General features: G+C 34.8%; 1 protein-coding gene across 12 annotated transcripts in view; it reads right to left on the reverse strand.

Moving 5' to 3' along the window:
* The window catches only part of EML5 (EMAP like 5), a 114,568-nt gene that overhangs the window by 79,175 nt on the left and 14,652 nt on the right, over positions 1-20,741 (reverse strand). For all 12 annotated transcript variants that reach the window (XM_040701559.2, XM_025151285.3, XM_025151284.3 and 9 more), the window contains exons 2-5: positions 5,848-6,007; positions 3,455-3,553; positions 2,845-2,913; positions 358-543 (exon numbers count right to left, since the gene is read on the reverse strand). In XM_040701559.2, the coding sequence (XP_040557493.1) occupies positions 358-543; positions 2,845-2,913; positions 3,455-3,478 (279 nt within the window). In that variant the 5' untranslated portion in view covers positions 3,479-3,553; positions 5,848-6,007. The remainder of the gene's footprint in view (positions 1-357; positions 544-2,844; positions 2,914-3,454; positions 3,554-5,847; positions 6,008-20,741) is intronic.

Here is a 20,741-nt window from a genome sequence, read left to right on the forward strand (position 1 = left end):
GGACAAAAACTCTGGAGACCACCTAGTCATTCTCAGAGGAGAGTCAGTTAACAGCAGCTTGCCCAGAGCTCTGTCCGGTTGTGTTCTGATTATCTCCAATACAGAGAGATGCAGATGGAGAATCCACAACCTCTCTGGGTACCTGTTTCTTTTTTTCAATGCCCACTGCCTTAACACAGGAGACCAGGCCATCTAGACTTGGATAAATCAGACATCCACAAAAAATTAGATTAGACATCATTACTCTCTATCACTGGAACTGTTTAAGAATATAGACCAGGTGATCTTGCACTGCCCTTTTTGGCTCTCTGGAAATCTATTTAGCATTTTACATTAATTTAAAAGATATATACTTACAGCATGTGCTCCCTGTATTGTTCTTACAAGGTTGATTCCTTTCCATACATAAATATCACCATTCAGCGCACCAGAGTACGTCACTTCATCTCTTGCACAAGCTAGGCACAATATAGTTTGAAGATCACCAGTTTTGCCAAAAACACCACGTTTTGGTGTCAATGAATTGCCACACAAGCTCCAGAACTGCAAGACAAAGTGATTCAGAGAGACAGATGTTTGCTAATCTCCTACAATTTAATGTTCATTTGAGAGAGAAGTACTTTACCTCCTTATTACATACATTTTCCAACTACTTTTCACTGCTTTAGTTCTCCAGCTGGTTAACAACTTTTTACTTTATTAACCAAATATATCCTTCCACAAAATCTACACAGTAGACAAGATAAGAAGGAGTTTCTGGGTATCAGTATTGTATCAAACTGAAATTCTTTGTCCAAATTATAATTTGTACATCAGCTGTATTGTCAGTCATTTTGGAGTAAAGTTTTCATAATACAATAATCTGATCTTCCTTTGATGAAAGACAGAAGTGACATGCTTTCACTTTCCAAATGCTGCATTTGTACTCTAGGTATTTAAAAAATGCAATCTGATTGTATAAATTCCTGATAAGGTTCCAATTTGCTCTCTCTGTAAGTGGCTGGTCTAATTACAGACAGCCACTTCTCATCAGAACCTCTGATCATACAAAGAAGCAGTCCCTCCATCAAACCTTTCTGTTCAAACACATACATGTGCACTGGGAAGCCTACAAGCTGCTAGACAGAATTTCAAATCCAGTGTTTGACATAAAAGTATTTATGTAATCACCATGGACAGGTTACACTACCACTGCTTCAGCCAGCTCCATGTAAACACGTTCGTGAAACTCTACTTCAACAGCGAAGTTCTCCATTACCAATAATCTTAGCAAAATTCTGAGCGTAGAGTTTAATCAATACATGGCAATTTAAGCAGTTACAATGAACAGATTGTTGTACCAGCAATAATATAATTAAGAAAAGAAAAACACATTCATTAAATAAATCCCTCTATCCTAACTGTTAGTACCTTAACCAAAGCAAACAGGGTCATTGATTATGTTGTTGCCTTAGAAGTAACTGCACAAATTAAACACCTGTAGGGAAGTAACGTATTAAAAAAAAAGTAATTCCTTAATAGCAATTTATTTGGAATTGACTATTGAACTTGATTTTGTGAGGTAAAGAATATAACAGAATTACGAAGATGAAGAATAAATAATTACAGATATAAGAAAATAACACAAAGAAGGAACAATTTAAGAAAAACAACCATCGTCAGTAAAAATATCTTTCCTGATCCAAATGCCTCTAAACCATTAGGGCTCAGATTTCTATTTAAAGCTTTGTCTTAAAGAACTATCAATCGAAAGAACTATCCAAAAAAAAGAGCTTTTCTTATCTAAATGGATGGGTTTTGACATGACAAAGCCACTTTAAATATAATAAATCTCAGCTGGCAAATATTAGCTTACTCTCATCATAGTGTTACTTTTAGATCTTGAAACAGAAAAAAAGTAATTATTAATTCAGTTCATGGAGACTTGATTAATTTAATAAACACTATGCTCAAAGGTATATGCACTCTAGCCAATCATTAATATATATTAATCTCAGTTTCATGGTATAAAAATAAGAAAATCAACATTTTTTTTTTCTCACCATAGGAACCTATAGTTAAGAGCAATACAGAACTTTGAAGCTGCCGTCTACTGCTGTTATGTGGTAACACAGACATCACTGCATGTGATAAGGGACTGACTTTCTTTAGGAAAAGTATCTGATGGCAGTGAAGCATTCATAATCCTACTGACACAAGTATGGAAAAGAAGCTTATTTCCTGCATGACAATTGGGACACACATCAAATGAAGTAAGAGAGCTTGTATGAAATACTTTACTTGAAAAATATACAAAATGCCAATTTACAAATCCTGTAACATGCAAAGAGCATTGAAAAAGACAAAAGTAGCAACATCAGAGAAAAAAGAATAAAAAGATCAATAATTTTTCCTTTCTCTTTCCACTGTATTTCCACATTCTCTGAAACTCTGAGAAATGACTGCTAAACATGTTTCAGCTCTGTAGTGTAACAATTCATTAATTGTTTAAATTGGAAATTTGAGTACCCGGACTCATTTAAGGACGTGTACTTTGCCTTCCACTGCTTGGGATTTCAAACAGTATTTTAGAGGACCTAAATTCTAAATTACAAAACAATCTTCACATACAATACTACTGACAAATCTTTTACTCTACTTTTATTCTTTTAACTTTTATTCTACTTTTTTGTCTGCCTGGCCATGAACTCTTTTGAGCAGGGATGGCCAACTTTCCACTGTATATTTTGTAAAATGTCTAGTATAGTCATGTGCAATATGCAGTAGATTCCTTTTAGATTCAATTTTTGCCTTATTTTACAAAGTATAAATAAATACTTTACGAAGTAACATTCTTTTCATTACCTTGATGTGTTTTACACCACAGCTGACGAGTTTGTTTGGCTGGTACAAATCCCAAGAAATATCAAATATCTGCATTTAAAAAAAAATAAAACAGTAAACCACAAGAATGTCAGCAGAGATGGCCTTTCCAGCACAGGAGAGTGAAAACAGTAAAACCTTGTACCAAATCAATAGATAACCTAAAATGCTTTAAATAGAATGACTTCTTTATCCCTTCATTCAACACTGAAGTTGCAACATACAGCTCACATTATATCCGTTTGGTTCCTTCCCCTCCCCTCCCCCACCACTTGAAAAAAAAAAACAGCAAAAAAGATTAATTTATGAAAACCTAAGAGACTAGAAAAATCTAAGAGATTACCTTCAGTTTGATTTTTCATACTGGGATTTGTGTCTAAAAAGTGCCTTATTTTTGCACTTCCCATGCATGCTCACAGTCTCAACAAAGTATACACAAATAAATGAGCTACATATTTTATTTACGTATATTTGTTATACATAGAATCATAATGGTTGAAAAAGTCCTCTAAGATAATCTAGTCCAACATCTTCATCCAAATCCAACCTTCATGCAATTTCATCGACACTCAAATTATTGAGCTATACTTACTCTGTCTGTATGACCAGGAGCCATTGACAACAATTTTCCTTTTCTCCAGTCCCATACACAAACTGTGTTTTTTGAATCCAAACCAACTGAGACCAACCGCTAAAAGTAACCAAAATAAATAAACAAATAAAGATAACTCAATGCATTACTTATGGCCAGAGTCATCACTTTAAAGGATAACAAATTCACAGCCAAGTTGAATAAGAAACAATATCTACACTTCGATATAGAAAAAAAAAAAAGATATACCATCTTATTCAAAAGCTTTGTCTCATCAGTTACTTTTCCAAGAAATTATAGAAAAATAAAAGCTTAAGAACTACACACTGCAGCCTGGATCATCTTCAGCTGTAAGAACACACAGATTTCCAACACGCATCACTGACCATATTAGTTTACAACCCAATTCTACTACACTTGTTAAACAATGAAAAATCTTATTTCTTTTTTAAAATCTTTTTGTTGAGAGTTTGTAAACAGTATTGAAGACCAGACAAAATGAACCTTGGTGATTTTGGGTTTTGGAAATCTTTTTGTTCAGGTACTGTGACATCTTGATAAAAAGATAAAATCTTAGCAAATCTTTTGGACAAGTTTTTCTCAAGCTAATACTTACACTCAAAACAAATTTAATTTCAATTTTTATGCAGATTATAAAGTTGAGTTTGTAGCAAGCAAAAGTAAACAACAAATGTAAGAAAGATCTGTATGAAAACAGAAACCTATTTCTAATAACGTTATTTCTTTACTATCTGTAAGGCTCCAAAATCATGGGAATAAAAAGAAAGAAAAGAAAAAAGTTAAATACATGTGATCTTCAGGCTTCTTAATTATTAATGCAAAGTTCAATTTTTCAGATACTCTGATGTCCATATTTTCTATTCTATCTTTAAAAATGTTTTGGAAAGGAACATCAGTTTCAATTCCAACTATCCTTCTATACAGGTCAATTCCAGCCCAACTGCACAAGAAGTATGAAAGTAAACTAGCATTGTAATTGATACTCATCAATCCCCCCAAAAATTGGATGTTGTCCTACACTGGCTGATAGTTTTATTTTTCAAAAAGAGTGATCACATGGTGCTTTCGGTTCTCCTAGAAAATCTTGTTACCAACCAGTACACCTCCACAATGGAGAGCTCAGATGAGAAGAGCTTACCGAAGAATTTAATGTAGAGAAAACTGAAGTTATCTCAACACCGCAGAAACTGAAGAGCAACCATGGTTTTAGCTGAGACAGTTGCATCAGTGTGAGATAGCTAACGAAGAATACCTTCCTAAGATATCCAGACAAGCAGGAGTGGAGTGTATGCATTGTCCAACAAAAGTACAAAAATTAGACAACTAATAAAGCAAACCTTAAAGAGAGCAACAGGCTTGAGCCTGCTTCTGTCCATCTTTTCCTTCCTGGCAGCTGGTCATGCCCACTATTGTGACAGTGAGCATTTAAGACTGGCAACAGGAATAGTGCTTTAAATGTGATTCATCAGTATATTACATTTGCTACATTATAATTATGTTGTGATTTCAGTACCTTACTGTGCATCATTCCACTAAATCAAAATATCACACAATGTCCAATATATAAAAATAATTAAACTTGCTATCAACATTAAATGTTCTTTGTGGAGAGTATCTAGAAGAACCTCATCACAGAGAACAGCACTCTGACAAGTCTAGATTTAAAGGGATATCTAAGATGTAAACAAACTTATTTTGCATATGGAGATGTTTCCACAGGGAGACAATTCTGCAGATGCAGATCTCAAAAAAAGCTATAACTAGCTTCCATTTCAGACCATGAAATTTTAACAAATGCCAGAAAAAAAGGTGATCATATGGAAACACTGAGAAAAGCAGACACTCTAAATTCTGACAATTTATGGCTTTAGACATAAAAATCAGTTTTCAGTGCACCCAGAACAGATCACAGATCTACATTCAAATCTCTCCTATGTACACAGGGAATACATAATTGCATTCTAAGAGAGAGTTAGGGGACACCAACAAAATCTAGTAAATTTTGATCTCAAATTATTAACGCTGCTCAAGCGAGAAAGTGACAACTTTACACTGAAAAGAATAACAAAGAGAAAAGACGTCAGTGTCAACCAAAAACACTTGTAGAGAGACACTGACTCTAGAAAGCTGTAAATAGTGAGAAATAAAAATGATAAAACCTGTAGATCACTCTGAAAAAAAATTCAAAGCATCCTTATAATAATTCCAGTATGTTTTTACAGAAAAAAAGTTACAACTAGGCTTCCCTCTATGTTCAGTAGAGCACCACCTGGTGTCATCTTAATAAGGATAGGCGCTGGTCTCCAACAACACAAGAGCTCTCATAGATGTAGTTTCTCAGAGTGTTTGGAAAAAAAGCAAAAATTACATACCTGACCATCTAAATCAAAAGCCAAGCAAGCTATACCATGTGTGTGAACATCCTTCAGAACAGATACAGTTTGTACAGTGTACGAGTCCCATACGCAGATATATGGTTCCTTTCCAACTTGACCTGTTGCCACCAACACACGCTCGGGATGTAAAGCAAGGCTGCCAATAAAAAAAAAAAAAAAAATTTTTGCATGAAACTTCTACATTTGCCTAGTTGGTTGCATTAATATTTTTCCATTACAATGATTTCATAGTATTTTTCCTATTAGTAGTAGTAGATACTAAATAATTTTGTTCCAAATGACACAATTTATTGGACTTTATTAAAGACCACAGCGCCACCTTTTTTTCAACTTGAGCCTTCAGGGATTTCTCCAATTAAACTAATTGCAAAAGTTATTAATCTTCTGCTCTAAAATTCTCACCTTACTAAATTAAGTCAGATTTTCATACACTAAATTTTTTTATTTTATTCATACACTTTTCCCTTTTTTTTTTTTACCTTTTTTAATAATTAAAAATACAAAGGAAAGAGAAGAAAAGAGCTAGCGTTACTCTATCAATGCATCTATCATCAATGGAGAGATATGCATACATAGAACTATTCAAATCTGCATACTCCATGATGTGTTTTATTTTTCAGGGTTTTTTGTTTGTTTGTTTGTTTGTTTTTTTACAGAAGATTAAATAGAACACTTAAGATACCTCTCAAGTGATTGTACACCAAAGCCAAATCTGAAACTAGATGTTATGACCAGAATAGACTTCAGGTGACTAAAGTGAAACAGAACAGTTGGGAATAGCTCATTTTGAATAACTGTTAACTTTTCATACTGCCAACACTGCAGAGAATTTTCTTAGAGTTCAGAATCTTCCAAAGTCTACACAGCATCCTCATAACTGTGTTATCAAATGAGGGATCATGAAAGCATGATAGTCAGCAAGATTGTTTTGCATTTTGCTTATGAAAGCAAGCAGCAGGGGAGGATGTGACATCTGATGATTTATATTTCATTGAAAAAAAGTACGAACATACTGCAATAGAAAATCATCTACACTACTCGATGAGATTCTACACAGTCTAGATAGAGCAGGCCAATGTGATCTGAAAAATATCATACATGAGTCAGGAAGATATACTGTCAAAAGTCAGCTATTTCATTTGGTTAAAAATATTTCCTCCCCCTACTGACTAATCAGAGGAATGATCCTTGGAGACTGCTAGAGAGAATCGCTAGCAACTTACGTTTTTATTTTCTCAAAATTACATGGAAAAGAGAAAGGTTGAGCACATTGCTCAAGTAAGTATGATCTTACATCTGAACTTTTATTTTGATAAATGAAGTTCAAAGGCTGGAGGCAAGGGAAGCCTATATACATATTAGAAATAGCCAGGATAGACTATATCAGGAAATGATCAGAAGGCTGAACTCTAAAGACATATACATTTCCTATACATAAACAGACCAAGAGACAACAGTGTTGGAAGCCACAAAATGTTCATGAGGTCATGCTGCTATTCTTTTGATTTTTTTTCTATTTTAATATAGCATTCCGGATAGTTACCACTGCTAAAAAAATTCCACAAGCACAACACTAAGAGACAGGAACACTTTAATCTTCACAGTTTTCATAAAAGATGGAAAGACTGTGGACTCAGACATTTCTGTGGGAATTCCTCTTCCTCGTTATTCTGCATTATCCTCAGTACTAGCATCAAGGAACCAACATTTCCCCAATTTGCTTCTCTTCTAGTACACAGCTACTCCTCTCTGCTTCCTTCTTTGTTTGATAGAGCAACTTCATAATTAAAAAGCAATGTAGAAAGGAACTGGCAAGCAAAACTTATCACATTTCACTTCAGTTCTGCCACCTAATCCTGATCAACACCTGCACAACTCCCAGAACATACTCAGGCAGATGGTGTATATGTGGGGAAACAGGAAGAGCATCTGGAGGGCGAGAAAATGTTGCATTTGAAATGATCTAACTTTTACAAAGACACCATGAAGAGGGTGAGAATAAGACCAGATGAACAATAAGGAAATTCAAGAAGGGACAGAAGTGAAGACTAAGAAAAAAAAAAAGAGAGAGAGAGAGAGAGAGACAAACTTAAGAGAATAAAAATACAGTAGTCTTATGACTGATTCATGAAACCTGACGTCAGGACTTTTCAACCCTATACTTAGCACTGCTATTAACACATCATCCAAGTGAATCACTGGAACACAGAAATACTAGAAGGGATGATCAGACTGGGGTTCCATTCCACAACTGCAATTTTGATAGAACCTCTCTGTTCAAAAAACACTCAGGAGTCACTCTGGGTATACACACACATGCATAAACAGCCCTATGTAGAGTTCTGGATCTGAAATTCAGAGTTCTGATCAAATCAGAGAGATTAGACCCAAGTTTTAAGGGATCTGAGGGTACTTACCATTTCTTTTTTTGGACTATGAGTGATTGAACAATACCATAGCCTCCCAATGCATTGATGCCATTAACACATTCAAAAATGTTCATTATTAAGATAGTGCTGAGCAACACATTGTTTACAGCTTATTACTCCAGAAAGAAAAAATATAACTAGAACAGGTGCCGGGTAAGGGACGAATATAAACCTCTGCTATCCAGTGACTATTTTGCTCATGGATGTGCTGTAGTTAACAGGAAAAAACAATGAGCAGGTTCTCTCTGGATATCCCCGGTGGAGATCTCCAAGACACCTTTAGAGAGGTGACCAAATATACCACTCCAGCTACTGAAGTAGTTGTTTCCTATTCATCAGTCAGCCCTGAAGAAAAGGCAGAAAACTTCTTGGGTTTGGCTCTTAAGACAGCTGCCAAAGCTGCGGGTGTAGGTTCAACAGACTTCAGTAACTTGACTTCTTACAAAGGATTTTCTTGTTTTTTTTTTTTTGTTTTTTTTGTTTCTCCTCTCTCCCACAGAGAGGTAGAAGAATGCTTAGTGCAAATGAGAAGCTCTGCAATCAGAAGGAAAGAAGTCATGTTTCTTTTACCATCTTGATAACAAAAGCTGGGATAACCTCTCCAGGTTAGACTACAGAAACTGAGCTTGCATCTTGCCTACACAGATAAACTGTAAAATTCTGCCTGATTTCTTCCATTTTCATAAAGGGATGACTACGCTGATGAATATCACTGTTTGTCCAAAAAAGAAACAAATATTCTGAACAAAGTAAGTTATTCAGGCCTTCCCAACTTGGATTTTCCAGAACAGATATTAGTATCAACACAGTATTCAATGAAAGTGATCTTAAGGAAAATGTTCAAAAGTCAAATGAAACCATGAAATAAAGCAGGAATCAGGCTAACAAACTGCTTAGTCAAATTAATTTTGAAGTTCACTTTAACATTTGATACTTCCAAGAAGAGCTAAGAAGTGGAAAATCCAAAAATCTGCCTGTCACTTTTGTTACGAAACCAAATAGCCAGATCTGTTGAGAACAGAGTTCCACTGATACCTCTGACTGACATGTCATTTCCTAGATAGATATTCAAAGCAGACTGAAGTACCGTATTACATTTTTAAAAGTATAGTGAAGATATACATCTCAATCAATGCATTCAAGCTCCTCTTTATTTAAACAAAAGGTCCTTTCTCACCTCAGCATTCCTCACCATTTTGAACAGATCCATACACTGTATAATACTTATATTAAATCAACACTGTTAATTATTAATGACAGTCTCTTGAAGAAATGTATAGAACCTGATGATACAATGTCTGTCAGGGATGACAGCAGAGACATGGATGTGACCCTCCAGACTGTAACGAGGTTTGTAAGGGCAAGGGATCTTGAAAGAGAATAGTCGCCAGCAACTTTATTATAAAACAAATCAAGAGTTTTCCCTCTTCTCTTGTTTCATGCTGGGCATTAACAAGCATTGATTAATGCAGACAAGCTGCAGACAAGGATACAATATTAAAGATGATGTTTCCTTAGCAACAATATTGGATGAAAATCCAAGAGTATATTCACATGACTACATCTGAGCTTCATAAAACTAGGACACCAGTAAAAAAGAATGCTGCTGTAAAATAACAGCACCTCAGATATCTATTAAAGAAAAGTTAATTTCAAGTGTGAAATTGTTTCTACAAGTAAATAGAGAAAAATATTTTCATCATACATTTCAAGACGTTTTACACATAGTTGTGGATATTCTCCTAATAGCTGCCACTTACCCATATTTCCCTGCAAAGTACGACAGGAGAAACTACAAATCATTTATGTTTATCATTATGAAGTCATTATAGCAGGAAGAGATGTAAGCAGCAAACATTTCTCATCAAAGTTCATATAGATCAAGTCTGGGCAGGCTTATTTCCCATAAGAAAAACAATTGTGAAGCATCATTCCTAGGCCTGTTATATACTTGTTATCAGAGCACCAGCAGTATCATAAATAGCTTTTAGAAGATTCCTTAAATTGTACAAGCATACAGTTTCAAAGTAAGAGTCTGTACTGAGGACAGGAATACAAAGCAGATGGACAGACTAAAACTGTATACTGATTATTCCCAGCTGCAAAAAAGTAGTACAGAAAAGCATCTATTTCATAGGAAGTGCTCATCCCACTGATGCTGGGTTGCCATTTATAGGCTCAATTAGATATTAATACACTTTGTGGTGGAACCAACATTACTTTTCTTCTATGTAAAGGCTTGCTTATAAGCAACTTATAAAATCTGACAAAAACCTTTAGCTTTTTATCTGCTCCAAAACTCAGCAGAAGAGAACAAAAAGACAAGATGATCTTCAAAGGGTTAGACAATGAGTATAGTAACACCGATGCAAAGTTTCCAAGCCAAAAGATATGAAAACTGAGGAAAAATATTCTTAGAACTAAATACCAGATCCTGCAGATGCCTGCAGGCATTAGTCTCCATTATACTCCTACAGAAAATAAAGCCACCTCTTTTGGAATTTACCATCTCTGCATCTAACTTCATGTCCATAAACACTAAATGAGCCAGGACATCACTTAAAGCTGAGAGAACACTTGAAACTAATTAGTTATATGAACAGGAAAGAGCCCAGAATGCTCTGAAGAAAGTACTTGAAATTCTTATTTTGCTTTCTGTCTTCTTAACCACTTAAGCAACAGCACAGGCATACAACAGTTAAACAGTTTTCTAAAACAAACAAAAAAACAACAAGTATCAGAAGCATAAAAGAACAGCAAAGCATGGGTAAATGCAATACTGAAAGAATTCCAAGGTCAATGTGTACTTGATAGACAATAAAAACTTTTGCATATCTGGACTCATTAACATCATTACTGAAAAATACCACAAAAGAGAAGACAGATAAATAGCATTCATCAGCCATACTTTCAAGAAAATGCAAGTATTCTGCTCTACAATTATGTTTATCTCAAGCCTAATGATGTAGTTGTGTATTCTCAATAAGGTAATAAAGTACACCAATTATCAAAAGCATATGTTGTAACCTGCCAAACATAAAATCACAGTTATTTATAAACGAACTTAGCACTGAATAACATTTCATAGGTTATTCATTTTATATGTCATTAATTTCTATATTAGAAAAAGCAGCAATTGATAGTGTTAAGTAAAAAAGAAACATGTCAATAAAAATGCATCTAAAAATGCAACCTTGATCTAAAACAAAGACAAAAAAATATCAAGTCAAATATTTACCAGTTCTTCAGTTTTTCTAATGTTATTTCTTTGAGTATTGTAGAAGAAAAATATAACTTAAAATGTCATTCATATTCACCACCAGAAATCCTCAGGCAATCTCGAGATGCTGTCAGATGCCTTGTCTCTATCTAAGATAAAGCATCATTCACCTTGCTTGCTCTTGTGGAGGGATTATAAGCAGGCAACAAGGATTAACACAGTTCTAAATGTCAGGAGCAGGTTCACAGAGTTGTCAGCTAACCAAAACATAGAATTAATCCACTCCTTCTGCATGCATCCTGCCTTGTTCAAACGGAGACATAAAGGGGTAGATGTGTGTATTCATGTTTGCCCACGTCTACACCACAGTGATATTTCAGGAGCATTTTTTATTATTAAAATGTTACCCTATAATTCAGAAAATTGAAGAGGTGCTATTTTTATAACATTAGATCCAACCAGATTTAGACACAAAAACGTACCATATAAATAAAACAAAGCTAAGTAGTACAATTTCTTTTCAGCCTAGTCTTTTAAAGCAACATTATAAAACTGTGCACCATATCCACAAACTTCATTCTCCAATTCCAGCAAAGAAATAACGCAATATTCAATCAGGACTGAAAAGCATGAGCTGGATATGTGAACACAATGACTTTACGAGAACTACGAGTTCTATCTCAAAACTACATTTTAGCCTCACTCTTAGGTCTGGTCCTTTGTTTCAGTTTTGTTTGTCTTTTTTTTAGTTTAATTACTCACCTGAACTGAACTTTTTATTGACATATGATAGCATGTCACATATCTAATACAATATACCCACGTATAAAGACAAGGAGAGTTCAAATTGCAATCTCTCCTATTCCACAGTAATAGTGGAAATATTTCCCTGAATGTAGTCTGTCAAAGATCCGGCTAAACCACCAGTAGAAGCATCACTCATGGTATCTATAAAGTCAATCATTTTGTTTAAAATGGCATTATTCTCTCCAAAATTTGGGGACTTACCTCTTTAGATATGTTCCTCCTGTTTCTAGGGGGCCAAAGGAAATTTCAAGTAAGTCTGCCAATTTGAAATAAAGTTTAAACATTGTTCACAGAAGAAATGCAATGCAGCCTATTTTTCTTGTGAAGGGAATACCATCACCAACCAAGTTATCTTCACTGAGGTGTATTTAGGCAAATTCAATGCTGTAAACATCAGCTTTGTACATACCTAGCAAACACAGGTGTACAGTACACTAACAAACTGACTAATCCTCTCTAATTAATATTGCTCATTAATTAACCAGTGCTTTTTTCATTTGTTTTAATCATTTTAACTGTTTCATCAGTACTGCTTTAGAGCAAATAAACCTTTTCCTGCCCATTTAAATCCTGGTTCAGTATTCTTTTTTTTCTTAGACTATGAGTTCCAAATGTTATCACAACATTAAAATAATATGAAACATGTATAAAAATCATCCAAGTCGTCTATCAAAGGAAAGTTTATTCAACACTTTTTAAAAGTAACATTTTGAAATTCCTCAAAGTATCTGCCAAAGATGACCGCATGAATATTTAAGCAATATAAACCTGGACATCATTGTTAGGACAGGAGTTAAAGCAGCACGTTTCTTGACCAAAATGAGTGGAAGCATGTCTATAAAAAAAAAAAAGAACCAGACTGTCTGGGTATACAGATACAGACCTGATCCATCCTGCCTGTAGACCAAAGTAATAGCTACTATAACTAAGAATTCCCATGGAAAAGGTCGAAAGATCAAGCACTGACATGAAATTCAGAAAAACTGGCTGGAAGGATTGCTTCCTGAGTCTTCTGAAGTAGTATCTGTATACTCGGCACTTTTATAGGAGGAGAGGTATCAGGCACCATCTTACAGATCCATATTTGATACATACAGATACATATTTGAATGAAAAGGAGTCTACCAGGAAGACTTTGAACAGCTTTGAGGACTTCCAAGCAACAGAAAGTCTTTTTCAGCTAGGCCAAGGAAAGTCACTCTGCAGAACAGATCTGAAATTTCTGTGGAGATTTAATAACACAGATATTCTCTAGCAGCTAGCTAAAATACCCAGGGGGAAAAAAAAAAAAAAAAAAAAAGGAAAAAAAAGAAGAAAAAAGAAAAAAGACTTTTCTAACAGAAATGGTCAGAGAGTTGCCTTAAGTGTAGCAGAGAAACGGAATAAGTCATCTATCAGAAAAACAATAGAAGTACTGGGATATGGTTCTCAAAAGAAGTATTTTCTTCAAGTTTACAAGCAGAAGAAAATGTCTCTAAGACTGATTTTCTCAAAGCAGGTATAGGCTACTAACAAATACCACAATTTGTCCTATTTCTTAGAAATACTGAAATCACTTTTGCTATTTTCATGATCAAACAGTAAATTGAAGCAGAATGATAAAAACTCAAGATGAAAGTAAAGGTAGTCAACACTAAAGAAGTTCCAGGGATTTATTATCAGATAGTACAAATTGGAATTCTTGGTTTCTATCTTCTGCAATATCTGACTGATAGATTTAATAAAAGCCTGGCTTAAAAATTCAATCTTCTGCTACAAAGTGTTATGGCGATCTTGCTCCTGATTCTGAGCTTCTTGGTGTAAATCAAGCAATTCAATATAAATAGACACTACCCTTCAAAATACTTGTACCAGCTATAACAATACTATAAACAGCAACACGGGAAAGTTTTTTTAGCCACTAGAGTAAACAGAATAATCTGAGTCCTAACACAAGGAAGTTACACATACATGTAACGTTCCATCATTTCCCTAATGCTCCAAAGGAAATTCAGTCTAAAGTAGATGCATTCACAACAGAATCTCACTGTGTTGAAAATCTTGACTGTATTCATTTTGAAGAGAATTTGATAGGATCTACCTTGAGTATTCCTCCATATTATTAAGATAGCCTGAGGAACTTTTACACTCTGCCACGTAACTTAGAAAAAAATTAAAATTATAAAGTTACTTCAAGTGCTAAGAGGTATTGTGTTTACCACATCGAAGTAGCAAAATCAGCAGATTATTTCAAATCAAATAACAAATGTATGAGTGAAAAAAAAAAATCACTGATATCACTGTAACAGCACTGTAAGTCTAAAAGTAGCTTACGAAAAGATTTCTAAATTATAACTGAGCATCTGATTGATCCCTAAAAATGCAGACTAGACAGCCTTGCCATTCTTCTGAGCAGTACCTTACTTAATTTCTTTGATACCAGATAAAAGCGCTGCATTAAATCAAAAGCTTAATCCTGTGAGTTGATATCATAATAATATCAAAAATCAAGTAAACTGTATTTTGAATTAAAAAAAAAAACCTACAAAAGCAAACATTGAAATACTACATAAAGTAAGTTCTCCACCCTCAATTGCAAAACTAGATTTTATTTTCTATAGTTTTGGGGACATTATAAAATTGTTACTTTTTGTTTCAAGCTCTGTATACTTTAAAAAAAAAACACAGTGGTTATATTACTAATCACAATAAAATCTAAACTCTCTTTTTGATAGGTCAGATCAGCACACTGTATGTTTTAATCTAAGGAACTTGGGAAAAAAAAAGAACTCAACTTTTAAAGCTGAAGTTTATTTCATTGTCTTAACTGAAGCTTTAAGCTTTGAATAAAACCCAAACATTTTACTTCAGACTATTCTCTCAAAAGAATTATTTTATACAAACGTATTAAGCTACTGTCTATCACCATGTATGCAGATGTAAACACAATAATAAGAGAACTTCATAATGCCGTTATGAAATCAGCCAGGTACATAATCTACTTTCCCATCTATATTAAGAGGATAACTAAGAAATTAAACATCCAAAGAGTAGGTAAGCAGAAATATAATTGCTTCAACTGCAGTTTGGAAAAATGAAAAAAAAAAAAAAAAAATTGGGCAGACCTCAAAATTTCTGCATCCAATTTTTAAAAATTGCTACTGATCAAATTTTATTAAGCTTTTAGTTAAGTTTCCTATTCTTCCATGACATGCCATCCTAGAGCCTCATGCTGCTGCATCAGTTTTGAGCGAAATGGCCAACTACCAATTCAAGAAAAGAATTTCCTACAGCACCAAGATGTTTTCTCATTTAAGAATTGACCTGATCTGACCCTGCCTGTGAGTGCTGACAGAATCAGATCAGAAGGTGATGTGACTGCTGGCTATGAAAAGCACGATGCATGAAGGCAGGCTTGCAAGCCTGTAGCTCCTTACTGTGTAGATCTACTTTAATCAACTTCTGGTATGCTTTAGATGTTCATTTTTGGCTGGATATTTTTTGTATTTGTACTTATGTAGTTTTAACTAGAAAAAATAAAGTTTTTTTTTTTTTTAAACAATAGGCATGCATATTAAACAGGCAAATTCTAGTTCCATTCAAAAATGAACAGTAAATGTTTTATTCTGCACTTCCAAAATACTTTCAGTACATCAGATTAATTCACACAATTGATACTTTGAAAAAAATAATGCACAAAGCTCTTAGCAAAAACAAACAAACAAACAACTTGTACCAAAGATTCAACAATTACCTCTTCACACAACATCTGCTAGTCTAGTACAACCCATGCATCGACACACAGATCTAGAACTACTCAGAAAACTTGTTTTTCTCAAGGAAAAAAAAAAACAGATCATTCTCTCTCCTCCCTTACTCTCCTTCAATTGTTTAAGATATGAACACAGATCTTCCCTCCAGAGTTACACACACCTGATAGTCTGAGTGCACTTAACATGAGCAGCTGGACAGACCTTAACTGGGGACTTTGGCATGAAATGGTCATCAGAGTGACTATCTTACTGTCATGGCAATTACATCTGCTGTAAGAAATACCATTCTGACTGATAAGACAGTCAAAAGATACTCGAGCTAGAAGCTCAAAGGAGGACTGGTAAGTAACAATTATGACATAATTTAAGTCCCATTAAGTCAGGAGTTCTTTTATGGAGGGAAATAAACTGATTATGCCCTTAAAGAACATCTGGAGATGACAACATGAGAGCAGATGAATTTCTCTTTAGTATAAACAGAAAAAGCATGGCACCATATAAGCTTAAGAATAAGCTAAGAAAAAGACTTGATATTTAAGGTGAGAATCTAAACTTTCTGGGGAAAAAAAGAAAAAAAGCAATCCCTCAAAGGACTGTATTCAAAAAGGAAAATGCCATAATTACAAAGCAGTGCACTGTCTTAGTGAATTAACCTGTTTAAGCAATTTGAGTTGCTGTGATGGAATTGCATGCATTATATGATTTCACCATTTCACTGCATTCCAGGTGTGGCCTCAGTGGAGCTGAGTAGAATCAAAGGATCACCTCTCCTGGCCTGCTGGCTACACTTTGCCTAATGCAGCCAAGTATAACGTTAGCCTTCTTAGCAGCAAGAGTGCTTTGGTGACTTATGTTCAAATTTGGTGTCCACCAGGAACCCCAGCTCCTTTTTATGCAAAGTTGCTTTCCAGCCAATCAGACCCAAGCACATATTGGTGCACAGAGTTATTCCCACCATGGCCTTTCTTTGGCATTTCAGAACAAGATTGGTTTCCCAAGACTGCTCTCAATAATGTATGCACTTCAGAGGTCTCCTGTAATACAAGCAGCATTTTGAGGTGTTTCTGTGTGAAAAACATTTCAGATTTGAGGTATAACTGCAATATGGATTTTACTCCTGTTTTCTTCCAGCAGTCTTATTTGAGGAACCAAAGAGGGATGACTGGACTTCTTTAAAGGCTATGAATGCTGAAATAACTTGGGCGTTTACTTTACCACAAATAAATATATAAACAGGCTTACCTTCTAAAAAGTTATATTTGGATTGTTTACAATTCAGTGGTACCCAAATAATTTCGCAGCAGAACACGCTAAGGCAAGTTTTTCCCCTATCACATTACTACTGCAAAAGAAAAGGTTGCAGATGTAACAGATTATAAAGAAACATCTCCTAATGTGGCAACTGTGGCAATTCATTCAGTTACACGCCCTGATGTGTGAAAAAACAAAGCTAATTGTGAAATTTCTAGTGAAAATTCATCATCTCCTTCCAAAACAAATGACGGAATTCTGTATGATAAAAAATTGTAGCCATACCTCATCTCCACTGTTTAACATTTATGCATGATTGTCATCTAGAGTTCGATCAGTTAAATACTATTCATTCTAGGTAAAAACAAGACAATAAAGCTGACAGCAAATACCCTAACTTTAAATTACTTGAATTCATAACTGATGTTTTTAAGAACTAGGACAGATCTTGCAGAGTCAAACTACTGGAGGACTAGAAATGAAGGAAATAGAATAACTTCTTACTACGTTGTTCCCTCTAGTAGCAGGTATCCCTGTCCATGGCAGAGGTGTTAGAACTAGATGATCTTTACAGATCCTTCCAACCCTAACCATTACATGATTTTGTGACACATTCTTGCGAAACCTGTTTGGCTCTTTTTCTCAGAGAGCAAATTTTCTTTTTTCCTAGGGTTTTCTCATGATATGCATCAAATGAGAAGGGTGCAAACAGAGGCAGAATGATAGAGTAAAAAGAAGTGGTGGGAATACACAGCATCTTCACAGAAACCCAATACGTATTTATAAAAAGCATTAACCAAAAGAGGATGAGAAAAAGACCAGAGGCATCATTCAAAACTAAACATGACTCATCACTGTACTGCTAGAATTTCTATCTACAAACCACCACTGAGATCTATGGAGGAAGCCCGGACCTGCCTCTGGGAGAGCATTTAACAGTAGCAGATTCAAAAAGCTGCTGACAAGAATCTAACAACTTCGTAGATAATGACGTTTGGACAAACTTTGAGAGTGCAACAGTTAGTAGAAAAATCTCCTTCAAACTGGGTTGGTGGGCAGTACCAACACCAGGGAGAAGACACGATTGCAGTGGTTTTGATTTCCACAACTGCAAAAATGCTGATGCTAGGAAAAAAACAAGCGACATTATTCTGCCTGGTATACAAGAGGAAGATCGCAGAATCACAAGCAGGATAATCTCTTACATACTGAGCCTAATTCTGACATATAAAAAGATGACAGAGAGAAATAAAGTGCCCAGAAAGACCACATTTCAGAGCGGATGGAGTTTTGGTTACCTCTTGTTCTCTGGGAAACAGAGTCCAAAACAATTCATGCATAGTTCACAGCAACAGAAATAAGCACTGGTTTGATCTCAGGATTTGCTTTTCGTTTTAACTAGAAGCCTCAATTTCAGGTAAAAAGTTAACTCCTAGTAAAATTCCAATACTCCAAAGCTCACAAAAAAGTCACAGGGCAGTAAATAAAAAAAAAATTAAAAAAACTTAAAAAAGGAAAAACCAATCTAAAAGTTTGCTTGAGCATGCAAGTTGCATTGTAATAACAAAGGCCAGTAGACAGACATTTTAAAAGGTGGATGAGTCCAGAATTTTGAGTATTCATAACTTCCATCAGAGGAAGTGCAGAAAAACACTTGAGCTGTCTCGGAAAAATAAGGAGCCTCAACCTGAGCTTCAGTTTACATTATGCCCCACAGAGGCATTTTCTGAAATCTTTATACAGATCAGGATTGAATGTGATCTTTCTACAGTCTCTCAGATAAGGGAAAGACAATCTGTCTACATTAAATAACTCATGCTTCTCTAAACAACTAAAATTAAGAAGAAAGAACAAAGAAAAGATCTAATGTGAAGTTACCAAGACATTGTTTCCTCCTCCTCCTCTACTATGAAGTAGTATATACTTCCAAAATATAACTCACAATTTACTTTTGCAGTTCATTAAATCCTATGCTTTCAATCAGTACCCTTGCAGTGATAATTCACCCATTTTTACAAAACGAGTATCTCCTACAAACAGCCCAGGCTGGATCTTCTGCAAACACAATGGACAGTCACCCAGTTATGCTGCGGCATGAGGTAACACTACTGAGTTAAGTTAGCTGAGATTTCATGTAGATCCACCCCCTCACATAAAATGCCTTCAAAAAACAAGCAAACAAACAAAAAACAACCTGATCTGCTAGCATTCCCAAAAGTACTTCCACAGCTAAGTGACATTTTACACAAGTATCCATATACAGAGAGGATCTCAACCAAAAAAAACAGTGCACTGATGCATAAAAAAAAGCAGTAGAATTGAGAGTGAAAACACAATACTCTCCATCTTCCAAAACAGTGGGTTGATTTCTGGAAAGTAATCCACAGAAGAGATTAAAAAAATAGAAACATAATAAAAAATTACCAGAAAGCAAGATAGGTCCCTTTAGAAATAGATTGAAGCTGAATAACTGAAATTGTTCAATTAAAAAAAAAAACAAGCCACCAACTACAATAAAACCAAAGACAATAGAAGAGACCCTAAGTGACTCTAATTACTCTCTTCTAAACAAAGGATCACTCAATAGAACTAAGATACAAAATACTGAACTCTGCTCTTTTCAGTACTCACACTGAGGCTGGGGGTGGAACTGTGATTAAAGTTGAGTTTGGATTGGAAATAAATTTAACATTCAATCGTGTTAAAAAAAAATCTTACAGTGAGTTTATAGTTTTTTGTCTAATAAAAACTCCTCAGCAGACAAAAGCCAAAGTAACTGCTAGTGCTGGAAAGAAAATTTTCAACAGGAAAATATTCTCTATCTGCCCATTTATCTAATACTATTGTGTATTACTAAAGATAAAGAACTGGTCTCTGACTTAAGAATTCCAATTCCTCTCTTCCTGACTGCTGCTTAAAATTAGAATGTCACTCAAAGCATGCTAATGATGCAGAAGTTCTCATAATGAGGAGTACTAATAATATCACCATGTAGCATGCAGCCTATACTGCTTAGTCTTGTACTGTTTCCAGCTACAGAGCTGTGCTCTGTAGTTCGATTCTTTAAACATGTAAGTTTTTCAGATATCAGACCTGCTTTCACAAATGTGATTCCATGCAAAAAGACAATCAGTACTGTAGTTGCTTTTCCTGAACTATCACAAATGTCTCAGCATCCAGGTGGTATTTGCTGAGCAAATTAAAACACAGGACATTACATTTTTTTTTGAAACAAAATAACTCAGTTTGAATAATACTAATTATTGCATTACATAATCCCACTTTTTCCCCTCATTTTCTCATATTTTTTTAAATTAACGCTTTAATTTTCTACTATGATTTTTTTCATTAAATTAAGAATCTGTTTTGGTATCCAAGTTTAGTCAAGAAAAATATGTGATCACTACATTT

This window comes from Gallus gallus, chromosome 5 (genome assembly GCF_016699485.2).
Source record: "Gallus gallus isolate bGalGal1 chromosome 5, bGalGal1.mat.broiler.GRCg7b, whole genome shotgun sequence".
Classification (NCBI taxonomy): Eukaryota; Metazoa; Chordata; class Aves; order Galliformes; family Phasianidae; genus Gallus; species Gallus gallus.